This window comes from Panthera onca, chromosome X, assembly GCF_046562875.1.
Source record: "Panthera onca isolate mPanOnc1 chromosome X, mPanOnc1 haplotype 2, whole genome shotgun sequence".
Classification (NCBI taxonomy): Eukaryota; Metazoa; Chordata; class Mammalia; order Carnivora; family Felidae; genus Panthera; species Panthera onca.
The window spans coordinates 89,179,228-89,206,616 of NC_138357.1; the positions used below are offsets into that span (position 1 = coordinate 89,179,228).

Genomic DNA, 27,389 nt, shown 5'->3' on the forward strand with positions numbered 1-27,389 from the left:
TTTTCTGCCTCTGTTGACAAGGTAATTTTTCTCCTTTGATCTATTTATGGGGTGGATTATGTTAATAGGTTTTCTGATATTGAACTGTTCCTCCACTCGTCTGCTCAATTCTACTTGGTTGTGACGCATTTCTTTTAATAAATTGAAGTCTGCTCACGTTTAAGAGTCTTGCATTAATGTTCAGAAGTGAGAAAGAGCTTCGATTTTCTTTTCTTGTGCTGTCCTCTTATTCTGGTATACGAGGTTATACTGGCTGCATAAAACAGACTGGGCACTTTTCCTTCTTTTTCTAGTTTCTGAAACTAATTGACTGCAGTATATCTGTTCGTGTGAGTTGATGGCAATCATCTATGAAGACTTCCAGGGGCGCCTGGGTGTCTCAGTTGGTTAAGTGTCCTACTTCGGCTCAGGTCATGATCTCGCGGTCCGTGGGTTCGAGCTCCGCATCGGGCTCTGTGCTGACAGCTCAGAGCCTGGAGCCTGTTTCGGATTCTGTGTCTCCCTCTTTCTCTGACCCTCCCCTGTTCGTGCTCTCTCTCTCTCTGTCTCAAAAATAAATAAATGTTAAAAAAACTTCTGGGTAGCATGCCCTTTTTTAGGGCAAGACTTTTGATTACAGGGTGAATTTTATGATTTTCAAAATAATTACTGATTTATTCCTGTTTCCTGTATCCTCTGTCAATTCTGGTCATTTTTCTAGACAGTTGTGTTTCATCTGAGATTTCAGATTTACTGACCTAAGGCAGTATTCTTTTTCGATTAAAAGAAAAATAGGTTTCATTTTTACCAAAGTAGATCATGGCTGAGGTTTAAAGAATGAGAGAAGTGTGGTAAAGCTATAAAGAAAGTCAAAGTCATCATAAACATAAAATGCAGGATAGTGATTATCTGAGAAGAAAGAAAATGAAATGGGCACATGAACTTCAAAGGTAATGATAATTTGTTTTTTGGGTGTTTTTTTTTTTTTTCAGAGAGTGCGTGTACGTGCACTCAAGTGGGAGAGGGGCAGAGGGAGAGAAAGACTCTTAAGTAGGCTTCAGGCCCAGCTTGGAGCTCTGTGTGAGGCTCAGTCCCACGACCATGAGATCATGACCTGAGCCAAAATCAAGAATCAGATACCTAACTGACTGAACTACCTGGGTGCCCCTGTTTTTCTTTTTCTTTTCTTTTCTTTTTTTTTTAAGTAGGCTCCACACCCAACGTGGGGCTTGAACTCATGACCCTGAGATCAAGAGTCACATGCTCTTTTCACTGAGCCAGCCAGGCACCCCACGATAATTTGTTTTTTAGTGAGTGGTGGATAGCAGGTGTCTTTTGTATCGCTATTCCTTATAATTTATATGTATCTCACGATAATTATGTAGAATTTTCAGCTACGGAAGATTGAGATTTAGCTCACTTCATTTCTCCTGCCTCTCACACACACCCTCACACCAAGACGTTTTGTTCCCCGGTGTTCCCAGTATGATTCTACCAGAGATGTGGTTCCCGACAGTACTTCTGTCTACAACGTTATGGCTGTGTAAACATCGTACGCAGCTGAGCCGTGCGGTAACCTGTGATTAGTTTCGCTCTCCCGAGTAACTCTTTGCTTCCTTTGGTTAATATTTGCTTTATTTCTTTGCTTTGCTTCTTTCTGTACGTACTTCCTGCCAGCTCAACTTGAACACTCCATAACCAGCCATCTAGAGTGGCTCCGGATGCTTTCCAGAGCTAGCAGGTGTTCCAATCAATGTCATAACCCCTGAGCTTGTCTGGAGCCATCTGACCCTCTCCCTCCTGGGTGGATTATCCTCATCGCTGCTCGCGTGGCTGCCCTCACATCCTTCACCATCATTCTGGGGGCTCCCTCCACTTTCTGCTTTGTTGGAGTCCCCATTCGCTTTATGCCACGCCCTCTTCCACGGTTCATTGGAGCACCGTCTTCCAGGACTCGACTCAGAAAGAACGTAGGTCCATGGGAGGTACATTTGTTGAGGTTGTTGAATATCTGGAAGTGTTGGTTATCCTCGTCCTAGGTGGAGAGTTGAGCTTGGGGTAGAGTTCTAGGATGGACGTTTCTTTCCCTTAGACTTCTGAAGGCATTGCACCATTGTCTTCTGATTTTCAGTGTTCCTTTTGAGAACTCTGAATCTATTCTGATTATTATTATTATTGTTTTTTAACATTTACTTATTTGAGAGAGACAGAGCGTGAGCGGAGGAGGGGCAGAGAGAGAGGGAGACACAGAATCCGAAGCAGGCTCCAGGCTCCGAGCTGTCAGCATAGAGCCTGACATGGGGCTTGAACTCACGGACCCTGAGATCGTGACCTGAGCTGAGGTCAGATGCTTAAGTGACTGAGCCGCCCAGGTGCCCCTATTCTGATTATTGATACCTGGTATCAATTTTTTTTTTCTGTCTGTAAGCTTATAAGATCCACCCCCGCCCGTTTATCTCATGTTCGGTGACGTTTCTCCATGTGCCTTGATATGGGATCATTTTCACCAGTATTCCTGGGCACTTGGGTAGGAGATCAATCCCCACAGGGATAGTTGCTCCTTTCTCGTACAGAGCCAAGATGCTGCAGAGACTGACAGCCACATTTCAAGTCCAAGTGGCAAGCAAGTTGTTTTTCGTTTTTTTGTTTTTTGTTAAAAAGCCCTTTTCACTTTGTCGAAGATTCCAAGTTGACCCTATAACAATAGGCACCTCAGGCCACAAAATCATCAGCCCCTAATGGCCGGACATCTGGACTCCCAGAAGAACAACAGGTGTTCAGTGCCCCAAGCAGGCAAGATAGTCTTCTCAGTGTAGGGAACATTCTAGAAACTGACTTTCCAGACTTCAGCCAGGAGCCAGGCTTGCTGTGTTAGCATTTCCCTGCATGCTCTCTTTACTGATGCTCTTTATTTCTTCACGTGGATTTGAGTTACCATATCGTAAACTTTCTTTCTTAGAGCTGAGCTCCAAGTTAGGTCACACAGTGACAGCAGATGGAGCTTTCGGTGGAGATCCAAAACAGGTCAGCCCCCCAGGCTGCTGTGAGGCTGCCAGTTTTCACTGCTTACGGGGCAGAGTTGGGGAGCCAGCGGTTTGGGGTACAGGGAGAAGAGGTGAGTGGCACCAACTGAAACACCACAGATTGGGCTGTTCTCACTGAGGTTCACCGGTTCTTCTTGAATAAATGCTTCTTTTTAAATTTTTAAAAACTGTTTATTTAAGAGAGAGAGAGAGAGAGAGAGAGAGAGAGAGAGGGAGGGAGGGAGGGAGAGAGAGAACCCCAAGCAGGCTCCACACTGTCGGCATGGAGCCCGACGCGGGCCCTGAACTCACCAACTGTGAGATCGTGATCTGAGCGAAATCAAGAGTCAGACGCTCACCCGACTGAGCCACCCAGTGGCCCTGAATAAACGCTTCTTAATTTGTTGTATGCCTTTGGTTAATTTCCTAACTCCTCAAAGGATAGATTTTGATAATTTTGCCAGTATTTTCGTTGCTTTCATGGGAGGAAAAGATTTACTGAGATCCTCACTCCCCCTTTCCAGAAGTCTTGCCTTAGTGCATTTCCCTTAAAACTGAAGAGAAGTACAGAAAATCATCATTGTAACATACCTTTGTGCTTACCTCCCAGAATTAGCAAATGTCAGTATTTTGATACTTGGTGGTGGTGGGTTTTTTTTTTTTAATAAAAGAAATAGAGCTTTACAAATAAAGGTGTCCTTTTCCTGTCCCGAGTCCCGCTCCTCTCGTTCACTCCCCGGGCAAACAGTACCATGAATTTGGTGAGTACCCTTCTCATCCATGTTTTTATACTTGGACTACATCTATTTGCATCTGTAATCTGTATGGTGTTCCTTTTGGAAATCTACCAGCTTAGTGCACTTGAACTTTAGGGTTCTTTCCAAAACTTTCTTTCTGTATTCAGCGTTGCCCTTTGAGCTGGTGTATTACATTTAGTTCATTCATTTTCAATGCTGGTATAGCATTCCAGTGTTGGAGTATTGCAGTCCATCAACCCATACCTCTGTTACTGGGAATTTATTTCCTGTATTTGTTGCCATTCTTGTACATGTATCCTGGCTCACACTTGTAGGATTTTCTCTGTGTTATAGCCACAAATGGAATACACAGTAGGGTACGTACATTGTCAACATTATTGGATATTATTTACCTTTTTTCTCCCATAAATAGAATCAGTTTCCTTTGTATATTTAAGAGTTTTGCACGTAGGGGCGCCTGGGTGGCTCAGTGGGTTAAGTGTCTCACTTTGGCTCAGGTCATGATCTCACAGTTCATGAGGTCCAGCCCCACATCGGGCTCTGTGCTGACGGCACAGAGCCTGCTTGGGATTCTCTCTCTCTCTCTCTCTCTCTCTCTCTCTCTCTCTCTCTCTCTCTCTCCCTTGCTTGCTGTAGTGTGCTCTCGCTCTTTCTCTCTCTCAGAATAAATAAACTTGAAAAAAAGAGTTTTTCGTCTATTTGGAGCACCCGTCTGGCCCAGTTGGTGGAGCATTTGACCTTTAATCTCAGGGTTGTAGATTTGAGCCCCATGTTGGGTTTAGAGATTACTTACAAATGAAATCTTTCTAAAAAAAAAAAAAGAGTCTTGCATCTATTGTTTTTTAATTTTAAAAAAAATTAATGTTTTTTTTTTAAATTTATTTTTGAGAGTGAGAAGGGGGAGCAGGGCAGAAAGAGAGGGAGACACAGAATCATAAAGCATGCTCCATCCAAGCTCTGAGCTGTCAGCACAGAGCCCGACGCAGGGCTCGATCTCACGAACCACAAGATCATGACCCGAGCCAAAGTCCGATGCTTAACCGACTGAGTCACCCAGGCGCCCCGAGTCTTGAATCTATTTAAATGAAAGTGCTTTAGAATATTCTCATATTCTGTCCTTATTTTCTTTTGGCATCAAGGTCATTTTATGTTTTATAGGACATAAGCATTGTTTTACCAGCTATTTTTTTGGTTATTCAGGACCAGGTACATGTCTTTCCATAATTTTATTTTCAGAGTTCCTCTCTCATTTTGCTCTAATTGTCTTTTGAAAATATAAAGGTGATTTTCATTTTTATTTTGAGAGAGAGTTGAGTGGGGGAGGGGCAGAGAGAGAGGGCAAGAGGGAGAATCCCCAGCAGGCTTTGCACTGTCAGCTCCCAGCCCGACTCAGGGCTCAAACTCATGAACCACGGGATCGTGACCTGAGTGGAAATCTGGAGTCAGATGCTTAACTGAGCCACCCAGGCGCCCCCATAAAGCTGATTTTTAAAAATAAAATTTAATATGGTTGACCTTTAACAAATGGGGTTAATATAAATTTATTGTGCTATTACTATGATAGTATTTCTGCTTTTATTGTACTTTCTATATATCCTGCTTTTTCTTTACCTCTTTTTTCCTGCCTTTACTACATTTTTTTTTTTTTTACCTCCACCCCCTTTGGTATTTTCCTCCTGAAAAATTCAAGCACCAAGCATTATTCTCAGCCAGGCTTTGTGTGTGGCAAATTCCATGCCTTTTCTTGTCTAAAAACATCTTCATTTTGTCATTTTTCTTTGTGATAATTTATCTGGGGATAGAGTTCTAAGATGACATCAGGCTTCTCTCAGGACTTTGAGTATATTCTTTAATCTTTTGGCTTCTTTTATTGCTGATCAAGTCTGGGTTTGCTCTAATTGTTTCTTTTTTCTTCTTAAAGTTTATTTGCTTATTTTGAGACACAGCAGGGAAGGGGCAGAGAGAGAGGGAGACACAGAATCCCGAGCAGGCTCCAGGCGCTGAGCTGTCAGCATAGAGCCCGATGCGAGGCCCGAACCCACAAGCCGTGAGATCACGAGCTAAGCTGAAGTCGGACATTTAACCGACTGAGCCCCCCAGGAGCCCCTCTAATTGTTTCTTTATAGGTGATTTTAAAAATTTCTCCATGGTAGCTTTCACTACTTACTTTCTGACTCTCAAGTCTTGTGGTGGCACTAAACTGTGTCCAGGTACCGATCTGCTTTTATTTACCACACTCAGGACTCTGGACATTCAGTGGTAGGATGCATGCCTTTCTTCCCTTCTAGAAAACTACCAGTCGTTGTCTCTTCAGATATTGCCTAGATCAGGGGTCCCCAACACCAGTACCATATTTAGTGATTTTCGAGAAGGATCTATGGGTCTCAGCATATAGTTGTATCTACAGCTCCGATCTATTACAGCGATGTAGTAAACACATACCACTAGGTCATAAGGGGGGAAGACACTAGCAGAGTCTGGATGAATCCATGTATAGGATGCCTTATGCTCTCTCCCTCCCATCTAGGGTCACCCGGGGCACACTTGTCCCAGCGGAAAAAAATGCAGCAATGTGTGCCCGGGGAGGCCCAGTAGAAACTCAGCACCCTCAGTTGCCCTGCCTTGCACATACCAGAATTTCAGGCACACAGAAGGAAGGGAAATGTTCAGCATAAATCACATTGTTTGTACAAGCAGCCTTATCAGTTAGGGGATGGTGGAGACATTGCTGAACTCCCAGTTTCCCAGACTGCAGGGCCGAACCTTGCAAGCCAGCCTTTCTAAGCCTAGCAGCCTCAGGGCTGCTCTGTTTTCCCTTTTCCTGGCATATTGCCCCTGTCCCTGTCTTAAAAAAAATTTTTTTTTAATGTATATTCATTTTTGAGAGAGCGCATGTGGGGGTGGGGCAAAGAAAGAGGGAGACACAGGATCCGAAGCAGGCTCCAGGCTCCGAGCCGTCAGCACAGAGCCTGATGCGGGGCTCCAACTCATGAAACATGAGATCATGACCTGAGCCAAAGTCGGACGCTTAACCGACTGAGCCACCCGGGTGCCCTGCTCCTGTCCCTTTCTACCGTTTCCATTTGGATTTTCTATTAAACCTGTGTTGGAACTCACCATTTTTCTATTTGTCTTACCATATTTCCATTTTGTTAGCTCTTCATGCTGCAATCAGGGTGATTTCCCAAGATGTCATCTGATTCATTAAGTTGGTTTTTATCTGTGACTAGTCTGTTCAACTTCTCTATTTAGAGCTTTAATAATGCCTATATATTCTTTTATATTTATATTTGTTCCTTTTCTCAAATGTTCCTTTCCCCTCCCGATAGTATAGCTCTTACCTTATTTCTTTGAATATTTGAAATATATTTATTTTAAAGTCTAGAGTGTTCTGTTAGCTACAGTTCTAGGAAATGGGATTATCTGCTGACACCGGGAGTATCAAGATGGTTCATTTCCTTGGGAGGTTTAAATTATTTTACTGTGAATTCTTCAGTGAGAATTGGCTTTCCACAGAAGTTGTGTGAGTCCTAAGCTATAAAATCCTAAGATATATCTTTTGGGGTTTGCCATATCTAGGAACCTAGTAATAGCAGGACCAGTTTTTCATGTTAATTTGTCAGCTTGTGGACTCTGTACTCATCGTTTTGGATTGAGTCGCACAACTAGGCTTTTGCTTTATAACATCTTTCTTTCCAATTTCCTCGTCCAGTGGGGAGTTTTCCTGGCTTCTCTTTGACAAACATGGAAGGCCCTTGCGATTCTAGCTGTAAGCGGGAATTACCTATACCAGTTTCCTGAAGATTTTTGCCCTGTGGTCTGGATTACCACTGCAAATCCCGAAGCTTCCGTTTCTGGTCACCCCGTCACTTTAAATTTCCACTTCACTTTTGACACCCAGTTTCTTGGTTTTGAGCCTGACTGTGGATTCAATTATTTTTGTTCAACACGGGCCAGCATAGTTCTTCATGTTCACAGTGAGAGGGGAGGCGGTGCTCGTGGGGCATGGACACAGCCCATCCACCTCAGCTCCAGATTTACCCCATTACAAGTCCAATGAGTTCCTTGCCTTTTTTTCCCAGAATTCTGGCAAGTGCATGACCAGATGGACAACCACAAGGAAAGCCAAGACCAATGTCTGTGGCCGACTGCATTCGTAGACCAGGAAACACAGAAGGACCAAAGTGGCCAGGAATTGACAACATTCAGGACAATCATTTATCCGGGCACAGACTTTGTTTCTATAAGACAAAGACTCCCTAGATATTATTCATCGGGAAGGTGTTCAAAACATAATTTAAACTTTCTCTGTCAAAGCAGAAGTTCTGTAAGAAAGAAAGGTGATGAGCGTAAGGCACATTGGAAGTCGTGCTTCCACCCTAATCTTTATCCAGCGCAGCCTGGAGAGAAATTCTTTGAGCCTCATCAACGTGGAAAAACCCTCCACCATAAGGAAGCCCTCGATAAACCTCCAAGAAGTCAAACCAGGGAGAAACTCTTTGAGTGTTCTGAATGCGGGAAAGTGTTTATCCAGAAAGCCAACCTTGTCGTGCATCAGAGAACTCACACGGGAGAGAAGCCCTATGAGTGCAGCGAATGTACAAGAGCCTTCAGCCAGAAGTCAACCCTCATTGCACACCAGAGAACTCACACAGGGGAGAAGCCCTATGAGTGCAGCGAATGTGGGAAAACCTTTATCCAGAAGTCAACGCTGACGAAACATACGCGAACTCATACAGCAGAGAAACCATTTGTATGTGGTGAATGTGCAAAAGCCTTTAAGAGTTCCTATCACCTTACTAGACATGAAAAAACACACATTAGACAAGCATTTTATGAAGGAGTCCACTGTGGTAAATCCGGCCTTATGTACCCGAGGACTCACACGGGTGAGAAACCTAACTGTAATAAACATGGGAAACCCTCTGATGAGAAACCCAACCCCATTAAACACCAGAGATCTCCTATAAAAGAGAAAGCTTACGAGTGCGGTAGATGTGGAAAAAGCTTCAGGGGGAAGTCCCACCTCTCTGTCCATCAGAGAACTCACACAGGAGAGAAGCCTTACGAATGCGGCATATGTGGGAAGACTTTCAGTGGAAAATCACACCTCTCTGTCCATCAAAGAACTCATACAGGAGAGAAGCCTTATGAGTGCAGAAGATGCGGGAAAGCCTTTGGCGAAAAGTCAACCCTTGTTGTACATCACAGAACTCATACAGGAGAGAAACCCTACAAATGCGGCGAATGTGGGAAAGCCTTCAGCGAAAAGTCACCACTGATAAAACATGAGAGAATTCATACGGGAGAGAGACCCTACGAATGCAGCAACTGTGGGAAAGCATTCAGTAGGAAGTCAACTCTCATTAAACATCAGAGAATTCACACAGGAGAAAAACCCTACGAATGTAGTGAATGTGGGAAAGCTTTCAGTGTGAAATCAACTCTCATTGTACATCACAGAACTCACACGGGAGAAAAACCCTATGAATGCAGAGACTGTGGAAAAGCCTTCAGTGGGAAGTCAACTCTGATTAAACATCAGAGAAGTCATACAGGAGATAAAACCTATTAATATACTTGAGCGTGGGAGAATTTCCCTATTATACCTCATTATAGATCAGTTCATCCTGGGGAGTAATCTTAGCAATGTCAAGAATGTCAGAAACTCTTCAGATATTAATGTTCCTTTAATGTAATAGAAGGTTCAAAAATATAATTCCAGAAGCACGTAATAAATGCGACCAGTTTTTCACCCAGAAGGTCTTACGAGTGAATTGTATATCAGGGAATTCAACAGTGGCAGAATTATGAGTGTATTGACGTGAGACAACCTTGAGAAAGAATGTAAATGTTATCGCCTAACAGAGTCTTTATGCTGAGGAAAAACTAAGAGTCAAATGAGTTTAGAAAACTATGTCAGCAATTAGGAGAGAAATGTGTTCCATATTCTGTAACATTCTGTGGGAAAGGTGCAGAGGCTGCTAACAAGGAGTCAAATAGAAGAAAGTGAGGTTCGCCCTGGAATAGAACACACTTTTGAAAGAACAGTATAGAGCATAAACTGTTAATCCCAGCTGGGGCAAACTCCCCGTTATTATTATTATTTTTTTATTTTTAATGTTGATTTTTTGAGAGACAGCACGAGTGAGTGGGGGAGGGGTAGAGGGAAGGAGACACAGAATCGGAAGCCGGCTCCAGGTCCGAGCCCGCTGCGGGGCTCGAACCCACGAACCGCGAGATCGTGACCTGGGCCGAAGTCGGACGCTTAACTGACTGAGCCACCCAGGCGCCCCAGCCCTGTTATTATTTTTAATGTTTATTTATTTTTGAGAGAGAGGGCGCATGCATACGGGCACGTGGGGGAGGGACAGAGGGGGAAACAGAATCCCAAGCAGGCTCCACACTGTCAGCGCAGAGCCCAACACGGGGCTCGGTCTCAGGGGTGAGATCATGACCTGAGCTGAAATCAAGAGTTGGACGCTTAACTGACTGAGCCACCCAGGCACCCCACCCCCTATTATTTCTTAAACAACTAGAAAAATTGCTCCCTTAAGTAGAATGGGAGATGATTCATCAGGGTCCCTGTCACAAAGGGGCTCAAAGAGATCTCACACATGTTACCCATCATCTTCAGTGCAAAAATGCAAATCCCTTACAGAAAAGGCACACCTTGCTTGGAAACAGTGCTTACAACTTAACATTCTTTGCCTTGTAAGAAAGAGTAGTCACTTTATGGTGAGGCAATAAAAGATTTTTAATTGTCAGAGCATCTCCTGTGACAACAATATTATTTAAATTGTGAAACAAATCGGAAATTTAATATCCCATAATAGGTAAGCGATTAAAATTCGATATATCATTAAGGTGGGATAATGTGGACAATTAAGAATTATCTTTGCTTGGGGCGCCTGGCTGGCTCAGTCGGTTAAACATCTGACTTCCGCTGAGGTCGTGATCTCGCGGTTCGTGGGTCCGAGCCCCGCGTCGGGCTCTGGGCTGACAGCTCAGAGCCTGGAGCCTGCTTCGGATTCTGTGTCCCCCTCTCGCTCTGCCCCTCCCCCACTCTTCTCTTCTCTTTCTCTCTCTCTCAAATGAACATTAAAAAAAAATTTTTTTTAAGTGATCTTATGTTTGAGGATTTGGGGAAATGTTCATGGTAATCTATTGTGAAAAAAACAGATTATAAAACTATACCATATGATTTACATTGCAAACAAATACATATTGTACAAATACTATTGTATCAGTGACTCTGGGTGGTAGAACTATAGCAATTTTATGCTAAGTAAAATTATATGCACATATGTACATATATATTTGTATTATATTTATTGCTATTTAGTTGTAAGTAGGTAGACATGTAGAACAAAAATCTAGGAACGAAATATACCAAATTATTAAGCAAATTGTCATTTGGGTGTTGAGATCATAGATTTTTAAATGTTTTGAATATAGTTTCCAGAAACCACCAATAAAATAAGTTGATTAAAATAATTCTGTGCATACTTGCTTCTGTCTTCACATCCGTTTTCCCATTCAGCTTTGTCTTTGGTTTTGAGAATATGTTTTGTGTGTCGAGAATGGGTATCCCTTGTTTTTAATATCTGTGTGTGATTTTTTATTTTCCATTTTTTTTAATGTATATTTATTTTTGAGAGAGAGCACTAGTGGGTGAGGGGCAGAGAGAGAGGGAGCCCTAGAATCCGAAGCAGGCTCCAGGCTCTGAGCTATCAGCACAGAGCCCGATGCAGGGCTCGAACTCAAAAACCGTGAGATCATGACCTGAGCTGAAGTCGGACGCTTAACCGACTGAGCCACCCAGGTGCCCTTGTATGTAATTTTTTTAAAATAAAAATAAAAGTACCATCATAGTTCACCAAATCCTGTGACGTAAGTTACCAGCTAACAGATTTGCAGATGTGAAGAGATGTCGCGAATGGTCAAAAGTACCACAAGTAAGGAGACGAAACTGACTTCCGACACCAAATATAAAGCTCTTTTCACTGTGCTATCCGTGAATGCTGCTCGAATGCTCGTCTTCCCTCAACTGGTCCTTTTATCAGCAGTTGTATCAGGCACGTGCCAGGTGACCCCAGTGAATTGTGCCCTATGTAACCTTCCCCCCTCGAGTGTGGGCAGAACTGAGACTTGCTTCTAAACACTAGATTATGGCAAAAGTGATGTGATGTCGCTCCTGCGAGTATGCCCTATAAGACTGCCATCTTCGTAGATTGGACAGAGCCTTTCCTTGCTGGTCTGATGAAGTAAGCAGCCATGTTGAAAACGCTCATGTGCCAAAAAACTGCAGCTGGCTTCTAGGACCTGAGGGCACCCTGAGCTAAGACAGTAGGACTTGAGTGGCAAAATCTTGGAGGCAAGTGACGAGAGATAAACTGAGCTTTTCCCCACAAGGGGGTCACTGGTAAATGGCATGAGACAAATTCAGAGATGGGGAACAGCCAAGTGCCTGAGGTACCAAGGAGAGCTTTCAGGAGAATTTTGTGCCAAGGTGACCACACTTGGAGTTCGGATCCCAGCAGTGATGAAGGGCCCTGGAAAATACCACAAGACTCTCAGCTGGAATCTCTGAAGGACTTTAGGAATTAGGAGGAAGTGGCTATAGACCGGATCTTTAAAAGATTGATGCCCCAACTTGAGTTAGCTCACCACCTAACTGAATTAAGGTCATTTATGTAATTAGCCTGTCAGGAACTAAAGCTCATCTAGAGTTTCTACAATTTCTCACGCATTGTGGTATTCAGTCAGAAATTGCTGGGGCGCCTGGGTGGCTCAGTCGGTTAAGCTTCCAACCCTGGGTTTCGGCTCACGTCATGATCTCACGTTTGTGGGTTCGAGTCCCGTGTTGGGCTCCGCACGGAGCCTGCTTGGGATTCTCTCTCTCCCTCTCTCTCTGCCCCTCCCCCGCTCACTCTGTCTCTCAAAATAAATACATGATCTTAAAAATTGCCGGGCGCACCCTGAGTCAAGTTAAGAAAAAAAGTGAACAGTAGAAGCAGACCCACAGGCAATTCAGACATAGGAGATACAAGTCATGGTCTTTAAGTGCATAATATGAACAAGAAAACATAAAATGAGGAAATTCGTCAGAAAATGCAAATTGTTTCCAACAGTCATTTGCTTTTTTGCCTGGTACTTTATTTTCCTGGAGTTTCCAATTGCCTTCTGTTTTTCCAGGGTCACAAACCTACCATTTAATGTATGGATTTTTTTCCCCCTCTGGTATTAGAATTCATCTTAAAAGCACCTTAGGTGCCTTGGAAGTACTTTGAGGGGGGTGGCTCACGGCAGAGGGAGGAGTGCCAGTAGCAGGCTAGAAACTTCTCCAAAGAATAGTTATCTGCAGAAGGTGGTATTGCTATGCTCCCAAATGCTCACGGACGGTACTGTGACTCGTATGCAGGGCCCTTCCAGACGCTCCATCCATCATTTCTTATCTGCCACAGCCATTTCTTACCTTGTCGAGCTCAGTACGACAAGCTAGGTCATCTAGCCCAAGGGACCGTGCCCATGGTAGACCAGACCCATTTCCAAGTATACCCTTGCTCCACACTAGCACTCGGCAGTTTTGTGTCATTCAGTAAATGGTCTGGAGCAGTGTGATGAAATGGCGTTTCTGGTCCCTACCAGGGCCCAGCAGTGGTTTCTCCAAAGTGGTATTCTCAACTGCAGATCCCATGGCCTCGCACCAGACTCACAGGCACCTGATTCTCCCGGGGCAGCCTTTCCCACCACTGACGCTCATGACAACCGTAGGGTCAGCCACCTCATATGGTCCAAGCGATAAGGCTGCTTGCGCTACAGCCTGCGCTTTCCTGCCCTGGGCCCCGCTCAAGGCTGGCAGCCTTCTCTCACCTGGTGCACGGGCCGGGGAAGCATCTCTAGGTGTGGACTACGTGACCTCCTTTTGTGAAGTGGAATTTTGTGTGGTTGAGCTTGCGGCAGTTTAACCTCATCATCCCCCTGTTCCAGCTGGTTTCTGCAAGGGCCAGGATGACGGGTTAAACAGAACTATGATGAGGACCAATAGGAGTGCAGGATCTTACCGCACAGGCCAGGGACCCAACAGGGACATTCATCCAATGACCAAGGTGCAGTGGGCCACTGTGAGTCAGACTTAGCCGGGACTCAGCCCCCGCACCCCCTCTAATCGGAGGGCCATGATGATGCTTGGAGTGTCCGGGTATTAAAGTGAACCCAAAAAGCCATGTCTAATAGTCCTAAAAACATCTGGTCAGTGTGCGGTCGCCCCAATAAATGGCCATAGGTTCAGGAATGGGGGCGGGGGGCTAGGATAAGCATTATAATCTACCCCTGCTACAATGCTGTAGGATCCTTCCTTTGAGGGTCATGGGCTCCTCTCCAGACCATTGGTTCCAGATCTAAAATTTGGCTCAGATCTGGGAACTGAGCAAGGGACCCTTACTTTTGTTTTTAATTTTTTTTTGTTAATGTTTATTTATTTTTGAGAGAGAGAGAGAGAGCGAGCGAGCAGGGGAAGGGCCGAGAGAGAGAGAAGGAGACACAGAATCGGAAGCAGGCTCCAGGCTCTGAGCTGTCAGTGCAGAGCCCGACACGGGGCTCGAACTCATAAACCGTGAGATCATGACCTGAGCAGAAGTCAGACGCTCAACCGACTGAGCCACCCAGGCGCCCTGGGACCCTTACTGTTTGATGAAGCAATTGCCCCCAGACTCCTGCTCTTTGAATGTTGCCCTTTTCTGATCATCCTGTTGAACAGCTGCCCTACTGACTGCCCATCAGTTTTATTCCTGGAGATGCCAGGCTTATCAGCAGAGTCCGTATAGACAAGGAAAACTTAATGAGCTCGAGGGTGTGTTTAGGCTTTTGCCATTTAGTGTGATGTTGGCTGTGGGTTTTTGTAGGTGTCTTTTTATTTTTTGGAAAATTTTTAAATAATCTGTACACCAGGCTTGGGGCTTGAACCCATAACCCCGAAATCAAGAGTGACCTATTCCACCGACTGAGCCACCCAGGCGCCCCAAACACGAGGCCCTTCTATGGAAACCAAAGAACCACCCATGGCCGATGATTAGATCGTAATATAAATCAGTCTCTGAGTCCTGAGGATGGCCAGTAGAGAAGATTTCGAGATGTCGGGCTCGAAGCTCCTTCAGATACAGCAGGGGCAGTGGTGGCAGTCCGACGGGCCCTCCTGGTTTGCAGTTCAAATATCTCGACATCTTTGAATGGCTCACACAGCAACGGGCATGAACATTGCCTCCACGTGAGCTGTGGTGGTGATTTCTTGGAAGTTTACATCATGTCGTTCGTACTTAGTTTGCAGGGCTTCAGGAAAAAGGGGCGGCTTTAGTCTTCAAGTGAATCAAAATTAAAGAAATGTGCGTTTGGAGAGTTGTAGTCAGGCACCAGAAGAAATCAGGCTCTAGTCCAGTTTATAATAAACAGTATTAGACCCTAACAGTTACTCAGGTAGGTCACTGAAACATGTTTTTCTTCTATAAGCGCCCTAATTTTTGCCAAAGATAGGCAAGTTACCATTTGTTTGTAAAATAAGTCTGGGGGCGCCTGGGTGGCTCAGTCGGTTAAGCGGCCAACTTCGGCTCAGGTCACAATCTCACGGTCCGTGAGTTTGAGCCCCGCGTCGGGCTCTGTGCTGACCACTCAGAGCCTGGAGCCTGTTTCAGATTCTGTGTCTCCCTCTCTCTGACCCTCCCCCGTTCATGCTCTGTCTCTGTCTCAAAAATAAATAAACGTTAAAAAAATTTTTTTTTAAATAAGTCTAGTTTTATTTTTGTTTATTTATTTTATGAGAGAGAATGAGGGAGACAGAGAATCTCAAGCAGGCTCCACACGGTCAGCACAGAGCCCGACGCAGGGCTCGAACTCCCCAACCATGAGATTGTGACCTGAGCCGAAATCAAGAGTCGGACAAATGACTGAGCCACCCAGGTGCCCCAAACTAAGTCCAGTTTTAACAACTTGGCCTAATTATTTACATAAGCTCAGCAAGAACAGTGACTGGCCATATAGGTTCTTTTAAATCTGCTCTGTTGGTGGGCACCTGGGTGGCTCAGTTGGTTGAGAGTCCGACTCTTGGTTTCGTCTCAGCTCATGGTCCCAGGGTCGCGGGGTTGAGCCCTGGGTCAGGCTCCAGGTTGGTCTCTGCGCTGAGAGTGGAACCTGCTTAAGATGCTCTCTGTCCCTCCGCTGCTCATGCTCTAGAAAAAAAAAAAAAGAAATAAAAGAAAAAAATAAATCTGCTTTGTTGGAACTTTTCATAAGGATTCCCTAGACTGAACTTTTAATAGCCTCTTGAGGCCAGAAGCCAAGCCAAAACACGCACCAAATCCTTGCCAGGCTTTTTCTGCAACCCCTGCAGATTTGGGTGAATTCTTCTCAGGGAGGGGGGCCTCCCCATTTCTGTCGCTCTGTCTTGTTGAGAACGCCTTCCTTTGTAGTACTGTGCCCTGACATTTCTAGTAGCCTCGGCTGTCCTGAGCACTGATCTCTTTCTCTACCCCATGAACCGCTGAACTCTTCTTGGGATCCCCCCTCCCTACATCACATCTTGCTAAGTGCCTCCCAGCAGAGAGCCAGAGTGAGGGGCCCACCTCATTTACCTTTGCACTCTCAGCTTCACAATCCCGCATGGCCTCTGTCCACTGTATGAACACTGCTAACCTCATGGACCGTATCGGTGCCATCTAGTTGTTTACTGTAGGGGGGGGGGGGAGAAGTTTAGTCCTGGCTCCTCCATCACGGCTGGAAATGGAATGGTAGGAGTTTATCACTCCTGCTTGGGATTCGCAGAGCTTCTTGGCTCCCTGGCTTAGATCTCTTTCAACATACGTGCTTTATTTACCTTTTGGCTGTTTCCCAAATGCCTCTCGAAGTTTGCTTCTGGTGTTCTGCATTTCGCCCCCTCGCTTTGGGACAAGCCTGTTGTCCTCAAAGTCACGAATCCCGTCTTCTGCTATGTCTAATCCACTGTTAAAACCCATACACAAGGAGTTCTTGGTTACTGTATTTGTTTTCAGTTATAGCATACATATTTTACCCATTTTTAGAGATTCCAGCAACTTTCACCCCGTTTGTCTTTTCCTTTATTTCTGTTATATTAATGGATACTGAAAAGTGCCTTTTGTGGATTCCAGCATCAAACTCGTGTGGGTTTTTTTGTGTTAGTTCTCTACTGCAGCTGAAACAAATTCCCACAAACAGTGGCTTAGAACACCACCCGTTTACATAGTTCTGTAGGTCAGAAATCCTGGCGGGCTTGGCTACTCTCTGTCTCACAAAGCGGGAATCAAGGTATAGTCTGGGCTGGGTCTTAGCTGGAGGCTGTGGGGAAGCATCTACTTCTAAGTTCATTCAGGTCATTGGCCGAATTCAGTTCCTGTGGCCAAAGGACTGAGGTCCTCATTTTCTGGCTGGCTGCTGCTCTCAGATCCTGGATGAGGCTCACGGATCCTTCCCCACATCAGCAACAGAGAATCCCTCTCGTGTTGGATCCCTTCCACACCTTCGAATCTCTGACTTCCTCTTTTGCCACCCAGCTGGACAAAACGGCCTTTAAAAAGCTCCTATGAAAAGATGAGGCGGGGCACCTGGGTGGCTCGGTCGGTTAAGTCCTGGCTCTCGGTTTCAGCTCGAGTCACGATCTCACGGGTTCGTGAGTTTGAGCCTTGTGTCGGTCTCTGCACGGACAGTACACAGCCTGCTTGGTATCCTCTCTGTCCCTCTCTGCTCCTCCCCTGCTCGCTCGCTTTCTCTCTCAAAAGTAAATAAACTTTAAAAAAAAATACAAAAAAAAAAGCTGAGGGCTACCCAGATAATCCCCCTTTGGGCATAGAATATAGCGTAACCACAGCTATCATTATATTCACACGTTTCACCCAGTCAAAGGGCTGGGGAGGGGGCACGGATTATAGAAGGAAGAGAGTCCATGGGCGTCATCCTTAGAAGCATGCCTACCACAATTGTTCATTTTGTCCCAACAACCGCATCTCTCTGCCTTTTCTCATGTCTAGTAAGCTTCTGTATCAGACGGCGTATGTTAAAAAACCGTGGAGGTTACAGGTGCCTGGGTTTGCCTTTTCCTCATTCAGCAGACGAGGCCTGGGACCGATCACCTCCGATAGAGCAGGGTCAGACTGCTGGGTGAAGATAACCTAGCTCTCCCCAGCACCGTTCCTCAGGCTGTCCCTGCTGCGCTTCTGCCCGAGAGAGCCTTTTGGCTCTCTGTCTCCTCAGACGTGAGACTTTGGAGATTTAGTTCCCCCTTCATAGGTACTGAGCTGAGCTCTTCAGCCTCCTCCTCCACGATCGTGCGGACCTCGTGCTCTGTCCAGACTGTTTGCAAAGCACGCGACACAAGAGGGCTCACGTTGTGTTTCTGGCCTGGGCCCGCTAACCCCTGCGCCATCACAAACTCGGCAAGCACCCCCTGGACAAAGGCAGTCATGCTCCTGGAGCTCTTTTCGTTTCCCAGTTGGCCCTATATAACCTCTACAAGCTCTTCTGGATCTCTACACGCCCCTCCTGAAAGTCCTTAACCCCGGGCCGAGCCCCATCCTCCGCTTGCCCCCAGATTCAGCAGATGCCTCCAGATAACGGACAGCGATCATCCGCTCACCTGGAAAAGGCACTTCACTCTCTAGAATTTTCATTCCTCGAGTCCTCGTTGTTTCCACGGCTCTGCGATTGCCCAAAGGCATTTTTCTTTGCAGTTTCCCCTCCCTCCCCCCTAGCCGTTCCAGCAAGACTGCTGGCCTGGCAAGACCAACTGTAGTATACGTGGGAATGTGAGTCTGCTTTTTTGCTTTCTCCTAAACGTTTCAACCCAGCACAAAACGGAGACAGTAGTAAATAAGCACACAGGATGTTCTCTCACCTTGCTTCCACTGGGTGAGGTCTGGAGGGATGAAGGGCACTGAACGTCAGAGGAGATGGCTAATGCTTGCTATGTCACTTACTATCTCTGAGTCCTAAACACAGTCCTGGGGCGCCTGGACGGCTCAGTCGGTTGAGCATCTGACTCTTGGTTTCAGCTCAAGTCACGATCTTGCAGTTTGTGGGTTCGAGATCCGCATCAGGCTCTGCACTGAGAGCAGAGCCTACTTGGGATTCTCTCTCTCTCTCAAAATGAATAAATCAAAACTTTAAGAAAATAAACACACTCCTTATGATGGTTTCTTCAGCTATAAAACATCAGTTTAGCTGTTTGGTTGGGGGATGTGGGACTGTCATTATCCTCCTTAAAATTGTTGCCAAAAAGCAGAAAAATCCATTAATGTAATATTTTTATAAAACTAAAGAGCCTTGGGGCGCCTGGGTGGCTCAGTTGCTTAAGTGTCTGACTTCGGCTCAGGTCATGATCTCGCGGTTTGTGGGTTTGAGCCCCACATCAGGCTCTGTGTTGACAGCTCAGAGCCTGGAACCTGCTTCAGATTCTGTGTCTCCCTCTCTCTCTGCCCCTCCCCCACTTGCACTCTGTCTCTCTCTCTCAAAAATAAACATTAAAAAAAAAACTAAAGAGTCTTTACTTACGTAGAGAAGTTTAAATTACACTTTGAACACCTTCCCCACGAGTAATATTTAGAGAGTCTTTGTCTTATAGATACGAAGTCTGTGCTTGGATAAATGATTTTTCTGAATGTTGTGAATTCTTGGCCACTTGGATCTTTCTGTGCTTCCCTGTCTGCGAATGCAGTCTGCCACACAGGTTGGTCTTGGCTTTCCCTGGGGTGGTCTAGCTGGTCTTCAACTTGCCTGAGTTCTAGGGGGAAAAATGCAATAAATCATCATTTCTACTCTATATAATGTTATGGGATAAAATTAAGTCATAAATGTCCTGCTGCGCACTCCTATCAACGGGACTTGGGCTGACGTAAATGGGCTCTCCCTGTGCCCCCCGCCACCTCCTCTGACTGCAAATACGATGAGATGCTGGCCAGTATTTAAAAGACTTAATACACAGTCAGGCTGAAGATCAATGAAGAATATTATTATGTGATTTAAAGTGAGGGGTGAACAGAAACGGATGACGTATGGCTTTGCAGTTGGGGGGTTAAGGCTCTAATTCGCGAGTGGAGTGGATTCCAGGCCATAGGCGGGCAAAGAACTAGAACCGAGATACTGCCTTAAAGCCGGAAGTCATAAAGGACATTGCAGCTTTTAAAACAGGAACTAGAAAGCTGTCACCCCCTGGCTGATGAAAACAGTAAGAATCAGGAGTCACTTACAGGAAATGAGAACCCAAGTCCTGTGCCACAGGCAGGCATGCACTCCACACAGACATCTGAAGCAGAGTACAAAACCCAGAGGTTGAAAAATTCCTGACAGCTGGTCCTGCCTTAGGGAAACCACTGGGCCCCAGCAGTGGCACGGGCCCAACAGTTCGGCAGGGATGCCATCATAACGAGCACACAGAATTTCCATGGAAAAGAACTCTCACTGAAAATGAGTTCACAGTAAAAAAATTAAAAACCTCAAAAGGAGGGGCACCCACGTAGCTCAGTCGGTTAAGTATCTGACTCTTGGTTTTGTCTCAGGTCACGATCTCATGGTTCGTGAGTTTGAGCCCCGCACTGGGCTCTGCACTGGCAGCACGGAGCCTGCTTGGGATTCTCTCTCCCTCTCTCTGTGCCCCTTCCGCATGTGTGTACTCTCTCTCTCTAAATGTAACAAAACAAAAACCTCAAAAGGAAAGGAACCATGAGTTGAAACTTCTGTCCACAGAAAAACCTATATGTGTAAATGACAGCTTTATAGCAGCTTTATTCACAGTGGTCCAAAACTGGAAGCAGCCTGGATGCCCTTCAATAGCGGCCGACTTCGGCTCGGGTCATGATCTCACAGTTCGTGAGTTCGGGCCCCGCGTCGGGCTCTGTGCGGACGGCTCGGACCCTGGAGGCTGCTTCAGATTCTGTGTCTCCCTCTCTGCCCCTCCCCTACTCGTGCTCTGTCTCTCAAAAAATGAATAAACGTTAAAAAAAAAAAGATATGGAGGAAACTGCAATGCATATTGCTAATGGAAAGAACAGTTACACAGTTAGATAAACTGATCCATTTAGTGGAATACAACTCAGTGACAAAAAGGAAGAAACTACTAATACAAAACCCAGATAAATCTCCAGAGAATTATACTGAGTGAAAAGAATTGATCCTGTAAGATTACATACTGTATGAGTCCATTTGTTAATGTTCTTGAAATGAAAAAAATTACAAAAATGGGGAACAAATTAGTACTTGCCAGGGCTTAAGGAGGGGGTAAGGGTAGGGGTGGGAGGAAGGGATATGGCTATAAAATTCCTTATGGTGACAGAAATGTTGTGTATCTTGCCTGCATTAATGTCAATATCCTGGTTGTATTTTGTACTATAGTTTTGCAAGATGGCACCAGTGGGGGATACTGCCTGAGGGTACTGGAATCTTCCTGTATTATTTCCTATAAGTGCATGGGAATCTACAGTTATCTCAAAATAGAAGTTTAACTTTATTGTTTTTATTTAAAAAAATTTTTTTTAATGTTTATTTATTTTTGACAGAGAGAGACAGAGTACGAGCTGGGGAGGGGCACAGAGAGGGAGACACAGAATCTGAAGCAGGCTCCAGGCTCTGAGCTGTCTGCACACAGCCCGACACGGGGCTCGAACTCACAGACCGCGAGATCATGACCTGAGCCGAAGTCAGACGCTCAACTGACTGAGCCACCTAGGCACCCCTAGAAGTTTAACTTTAAAAAAAAACCCACACAAATATTCCAGAGAGGAATGGGGAAGCAAGACAACAAGAACCAAAAAAGAGGACAAAAAGAAAAGAAATAATGAAATGACAGGCCTAAACCTGACAAGATACATAATTACATAAAATGTAAGACTAAGAAAAAAGAGTGATATTAGTTAATCCCTAAAAGCATTTGCGACATTCAGTACCCAGTCATGATAAAAACTCTCACAAAACCAGGATTAGAAGATGTCCTCAACTGCTACCTGGCATCTGTGAAAACCCCTACAAGCTGAATTATACCCAGCGGTGAAAGAATGAATGATTTTGGCCCAAGGTCAGGAGCAAGGCAAGGATGTCACTCTCCCTATACATAGGCAACACTGTACCAAAGATCTTAGCCAGTACAATAAGGCAAGAAAAGGAATAAAGGCATCCAGATTAGAAAGGAAGAAATAAAATAGTCTTTATTCACAACTATAGGATTGTTTATGTAGAAAATGCCAAACTTTCAACAAAAAAGCTACTAGCCCCTAATATGTATGCTTAGGAAGGTCCTAGGCTACAAAGTCAATATAGAAAACTGAAATGCAAAAAAATGAATACATACAACACACTCCCACCATTAATGCTGTAGGAATATACAACAGGAATAACAAAATATGTGCAAAGGCCTGTCCATTCAAAACTGTAAAACCTTACTAATTCAAGAATACCTGTAAATGGAGAGTTTTACCATGTTAATAAATCAGAAGAGTCAATACAGCTGGCAGAACTATAATCCACAGACTCAATGCAATCTCCAAATCTGCAGGCTTTTCCTCACAGAGATTGACAACCAAATTCTAAAATTTATATGATGGAAAGAGCCTAAATGTCCATCAACTGATGAATGGATAAAGAAATTGTGGTTTATATACACAATAGAGTACTACGTGGCAATGAGAAAGAATGAAATATGGCCCTTTGTAGCAACGTGGATGGAACTGGAGAGTGTTATGCTAAGTGAAAGAAAAGCCATACTGAGAAAGGCAGATACCATATGGTTTCACTCTTATGTGGATCCTGAGAAACTTAACAGAAACCCATGGGGGAGGGGAAGGAAAAAAACCAAAAAAGAGGTTAGAGTGGGAGAGAGCCAAAGCATAAGAGACTCTTAAAAACTGAGAACAAACTGAGGGTTGATGGGGGTGGGAGGGAGGGGAGGGGGGGTGATGGGTATTGAGGAGGGCACCTTTTGGGATGAGCACTGGGTGTTGTATGGAAACCAATTTGACGATAAATTTCATATACTGAAAAAAATAAATAAAAATAAATAAATAAACATTAAAAAAAAATAAAATTTATATGAAAAGAGCAAGGACCTAGAGTTGCCAAAACAACTGCGAAAACAAACAACAAATCTGGAGGACTCACACTACCTGATTTGAGCACTTAATATAAGGCTGCCGTAATTAGCACAATGTGGTATATGCAGATAGACTGATACATACGTATTCAACTCATTTTTAGGAAGGGTGCTAGGGAAACTGGGAAAGAAGTCTTTTCAGAAATGTTACTGAATCGAATGGAAAGGAGTATGCAAAAAATAAGAATATAAAAGAATGTTGACCCTTACCTCACACCGGATATAAAAGTTAACTCATTATCCACCACAGGCTTAATTACAAGTACCAAACTGTCATCTTCTGTTAGAAAAATTATGAGGAAAATCTTTTTTACCCTGGGGTAGAAAGAAATTTGACAAATAGAACACAAAAGCATCAACCACAAGAGAAAAACTTGCTAAGTTGCACTTTATCAAAAATAAAGATGTCTCCTTCAGAAGACACTGTTAAGAACAAAACATGCCCCAACTTGGGAGGAAACACTGGGAAAACACATAGAAGATAAAGAGCTTGCAACTACAATATATAAAGATAACAGATACTGTATGTGTGTGCATGTATATAAAGATATAGGTGTATATAAAAGGTGGTAAAAATAGCAACTTAATAACAAACAAAAAAGGCAAAAGATTACAACAGATACCTCGCCAAAGATGAACAGATGGCGGAGACAAGCACGTGGCAAGATGTTCAACATCGAGAGTCGTTACAAAAATGCAAATTCAAGTCACGGTGAGATACCTTTACACACCTACACAAAAGGTGTGTTGTTGGTGGGAAAACCAAATGGTAGAGCTAGTTGGCAGAACCCTCTGGAAATGTCTTCTAAGTGAAACATATGCTTACCATATGACCAGGCAACCCCACTCCAGATATTTATCCAAGAAACAGAAAAACATATGTCCACATAAATATCTGTACAAGATGTTCACTAGTTTCCTTAAGAATAACGCGAAACCTTAAACAATTGCAGTGGGCATTAGGTGGTCCACAGATAAACAAACCGGAACATTACTTGGCTATGAAAGCGACAAAATAACACAATGTGCCACAACATGGATGAAATTAAAAAGCATTAAGCGAAAGAAGGGAGCTGCATTCGGCCATATACTAAAAGATTCATTTCTAGGACTTTCTAGAAAGAATTAAAGTACAATAAAAAAAAAAAAAAAAGATCAAGTCTGGGAGTGGAAAGAGTAGTTTAAGAATAAAGGGAACAATGGTTTTGAGGGGGGAGTGATGAAAAAGTCTAATATCGTGGTGATGGTGGTGGTTCCATGACTCAATCTCCGTCAAATCCATGGGACTGTACAGTGAAGAAAGGTGAACTTTTTCTTTGTTTTTAAATTTTTTTTAACAGTTTATTTATTCTTGAGACAGAGCATGAACGGGGGAGGGTCAGAGAGAGAGGGAGACACAGAATCCGAAACAGGCTCCAGGCTCCGAGCTGTCAGCACAGAGTCTGACGCGGGGCTCGAACTCACAGACCGCGAGATCACGACCTAAGCCGAAATCAGACGCTCAACCGACTGAGCTACCCAGGTGCCCCTAGAAAGGTGAACTTTTGATATATAAATTATATCCCAATAAATGTCACTTAAAAAAGTGTCATATCAGCATAAATATATAATGAAAATGCATGAAAAATATATATAGGGATTATATTAAACATGATGACATACAAATACCAGATGGTGCTATGTATGAATTTATTTTTTATTAAAATACCTATTAAGCATTAAACACAAACATAGTTAAATGATATGCCTGTGAAAGTATTCAGGGGTGAAATGTACTGGTCTCTGAAACTTACCAGGAAACACATCACAAAAAGAAAGGGGGCTGATAGGGACACCTGGGTGGCTCAGTCCGTTAAGGGACCCACTTCGGCTCAGGTCATGATCTCACAGTCCATGAGTTCGAGCCCCGTGTCAGGCTCTGTGCATTGCTACTGTCTACACAAATGTTCTTTGCTGCTCCCTACACTATTTGAGACAGTCCAGTATACGGTGTTTATGTAACTAAAATTATTTTAACCTTTTTAAAGAAACAGATGAGCTATTAGAACACCTTACCCTGGAAGTGCAATATTCCCACTTGTCCTGTGAGCCTCCCCTCTCAGCCCTGGGCTCTGAGTCTGTCCTGTGAGCCTCTTCCCTCTGCCGTAGGGTCTGGGTCTGTCCTGTGAACCTCCTCCCTCAGCTTTGGGCTCTGGGTCTGTCCTGTGAGCCTCCTCCCTGGGCCCTGGGCTCTGGGCTGAGGCTCCTCCTCGTAGGACTCTGATAAGAGCTCTCTTGTTCCTAACGACGCAGGACCAAAGGATCCAGAGACAAACGCATCTCCGTTGGGACCATGGCCACAGCACCGCATCTGTCCCTGAGCCAGGGAACTCACCTTCTGAGGCCTCGACTGGCTCTTCTGTAGACTAGGAAGACCAGGGGCGGCCGAGCCGGAGCCCGCAGGAGGTGAGCAGTGGTCTCACTGATGCGCCCTGACCCTGGAAACAATGACCGCACAGGAGATGCAGTGAGCAACCTCTCTGAGGCAGTGAAAGTGAGGAAAACCCAGATGGAATACTTTATGGAAGCAGCCACAAGGCCTCGTTTCAGTGTTAAGAGTAAACGCTTAGTAGCAGCCTAACTGTCGCCAGACAAGGAGCTAAGCACTGCGTCATCCCATAAGGGTCCTAGCTGTGGACTCGAACTGATTGCCCGCTCTGTCGCTTGGATTCATTCAGTGAAAAAGTTGAGTGCCTACTGTGGGCCTGTCCAACGTGCTGCAGGTACATCAGTGAACAAAGTAATCAGAGTTCCCCGACCCTGCGGAGCTGTGTTCTAGCAGGGAAGGCACACAGCAAGCACAAAGTTGATACATTTCGGGAACGTTCGTTAGAAACGCATAGGTGCTAGAAGGATCTCCCGGGGTTTTCTAGCCGTGTGACTCTGGACAGGCTACGAGCCTTTCTGTAGTTGCTTTCTCGCGATATAATGAAGACAATCGTAGTACCTACTCACAGCCCTCGGGAGGATGACCATGCACCCCAAGGGCGCCTCGCACGTACTAGACACTCAGCAAGCGGCCGCTGAACCTGACCCACCGACTCAATGACAGTATCACTGGCTGTCGCCCCCGGCCCGTCGCCCACACTCAGCCCAGGGCCCCGAGGTCGCAGGGGCGCGAACCTATCACCCGCACCTGCCCTCCGGCCCGTGCCTGCTCCGCCTCCCGGTACTTGGCTACCAGAACCCGACAGCCAGGTCGGACGACAACAAGCGGCGCGACCTCGCGCCGCCCTCGGGTCAGCGGAGCACTTCCGCTCCCGGCGCCCCGCAGCCCGAGGTCGGAGCGCGGCGCACGCGCACGAGCTGCTTCGGGGGCCTCCACGGCCAATGGCCAAGATGGCGCGAGTCGCGGCCAGTGATTCCGACGGGGTTCGCCTGGGGCACGATGTAGGGACCGGAGCGGGCGACCGTTTTCCGGACGACTCGCACGAGAGGCCGGGGGGCGGCGAGGGGCCGGCGGACGGTCGCAGAGGCCCCGGTCCCGCCGCCTCCGAGGCCGAGGCGCCGTCTCCCGCGCCGTCTGCCGCGCACCCTCCATCCCCGGGAGCCGCGCTCTCCGCTGCCTTCAGCTTCTCGGAATGAGAAAGGGTAGTGGGGCCTGCTGCCGTTCTCAGCGGCACATGGGCGCCGCCATCTTGGGGGCGGGGCCTGTCCCTGGGAACCGGGCCTGCCCCAGGGGTCAGAGAGCAGAGGGCGGGCTCGGTCGGGGGAGTGGCCCGGAAGAGCGCTTGGGAGCGGGCGGGGAGGGAGGGCGATGCGCGCAGTGGGAGAAACCCCGATGCCCGAGTCTCCTGAAATAAATCGTGTTACTCCCAGGGTGCGACCCGGGGCGTCCAGGGAGAGTCTGGTGTTTGCTTTTTGATAACACCGCGTAAAGTAGCCGAGCGTGTTGTTCTCTGTGTCGGCCGGTGTGCCAGCCGGTGGCAGCATGGCCTGCTGAAAAGGCCTGTAAGTGTCTTGAGGAAAAGTTTTCTGGTTCCCGCCAGGGTCTGGGGAAAGAGGCCCAAGCGTGTGCTGCCCCTGGAGCTGCCTGCCACGAAGCAGAACTCTTTGGTCCGGGCACCGCAAGGTCCCAGCTCAGATCCACCGGATTGCTTCTGGGCCAGAGCCAGCGGGTGCCAGGCACTGTTGCGAGAAGCACGTGACAAAACCGTCGTGGAGCCGTCATAGGCGAATGGGATCTCCATTGGAGCATACTGCTCTGTCCCTGTCTTTCCCTTTCCCCTCCGAGGTAACTGACATTCCCGGGTGGTTTGGATGCATCAGAGCCCAAACTTCCACCGCAGAGTTCTGGGAAGTGAGTGTCCCAAGCCTTGTGTAGGAGTCCCAGGAGAGAAGCCTGTTTGCCCTCAGGGGAGTGGGCATTGCCACCAGTGTCAGTTCTTTGCGCATTTGTAAGCGATGGCCAGTCCTCGAGAGACCATCGTATTTGTTTCTAGAGGAGAG

The 27,389-nt window shown here is 45.8% G+C and overlaps 2 protein-coding genes across 4 annotated transcripts in view; one reads left to right on the top strand and one right to left on the bottom strand.

Annotated features, from left to right (window-relative positions):
- Window positions 1-9,956, top strand: part of ZNF674 (zinc finger protein 674) — a 34,401-nt gene extending 24,445 nt beyond the window's left edge. For all 3 annotated transcript variants that reach the window (XM_081793198.1, XM_081793199.1, XM_081793200.1), the window contains one exon: window positions 7,843-9,956. In XM_081793198.1, the coding sequence (XP_081649324.1) occupies window positions 7,843-9,335 (1,493 nt within the window). In that variant the 3' untranslated portion in view covers window positions 9,336-9,956. The remainder of the gene's footprint in view (window positions 1-7,842) is intronic.
- Window positions 9,957-15,994: 6,038 nt separating this feature from the next.
- On the bottom strand, window positions 15,995-27,130 carry LOC145713802 (uncharacterized). The gene is made up of 5 exons (XM_081792621.1): window positions 26,978-27,130; window positions 26,077-26,734; window positions 25,276-25,378; window positions 19,316-19,544; window positions 15,995-16,753 (listed from the first exon to the last, which is right to left on the bottom strand). Exons 1-4 carry the CDS (start codon window positions 27,128-27,130, stop codon window positions 19,529-19,531), a joined length of 930 nt encoding a protein of 309 aa, XP_081648747.1. The 3' UTR covers window positions 15,995-16,753; window positions 19,316-19,528.
- Window positions 27,131-27,389: the final 259 nt, after the last annotated feature.

Bases quoted from the DNA above. Each gene is read 5' to 3' on its own strand.
- LOC145713802 (XM_081792621.1), bottom strand. From the start codon at position 27,130: ATGGAGATCCCATTCGCCTATGACGGCTCCACGACGGTTTTGTCACGT. The intron at 26,735-26,977 runs GCAGGCAGCTCC...GATTTATTTCAG, and splicing joins CCAAAGAGTTCTGCTTCGTG to GAGACTCGGGCATCGGGGTT. The intron at 25,379-26,076 runs GTGCGGGTGATA...CATTGTTTCCAG, and splicing joins AGGCACGGGCCGGAGGGCAG to GGTCAGGGCGCATCAGTGAG.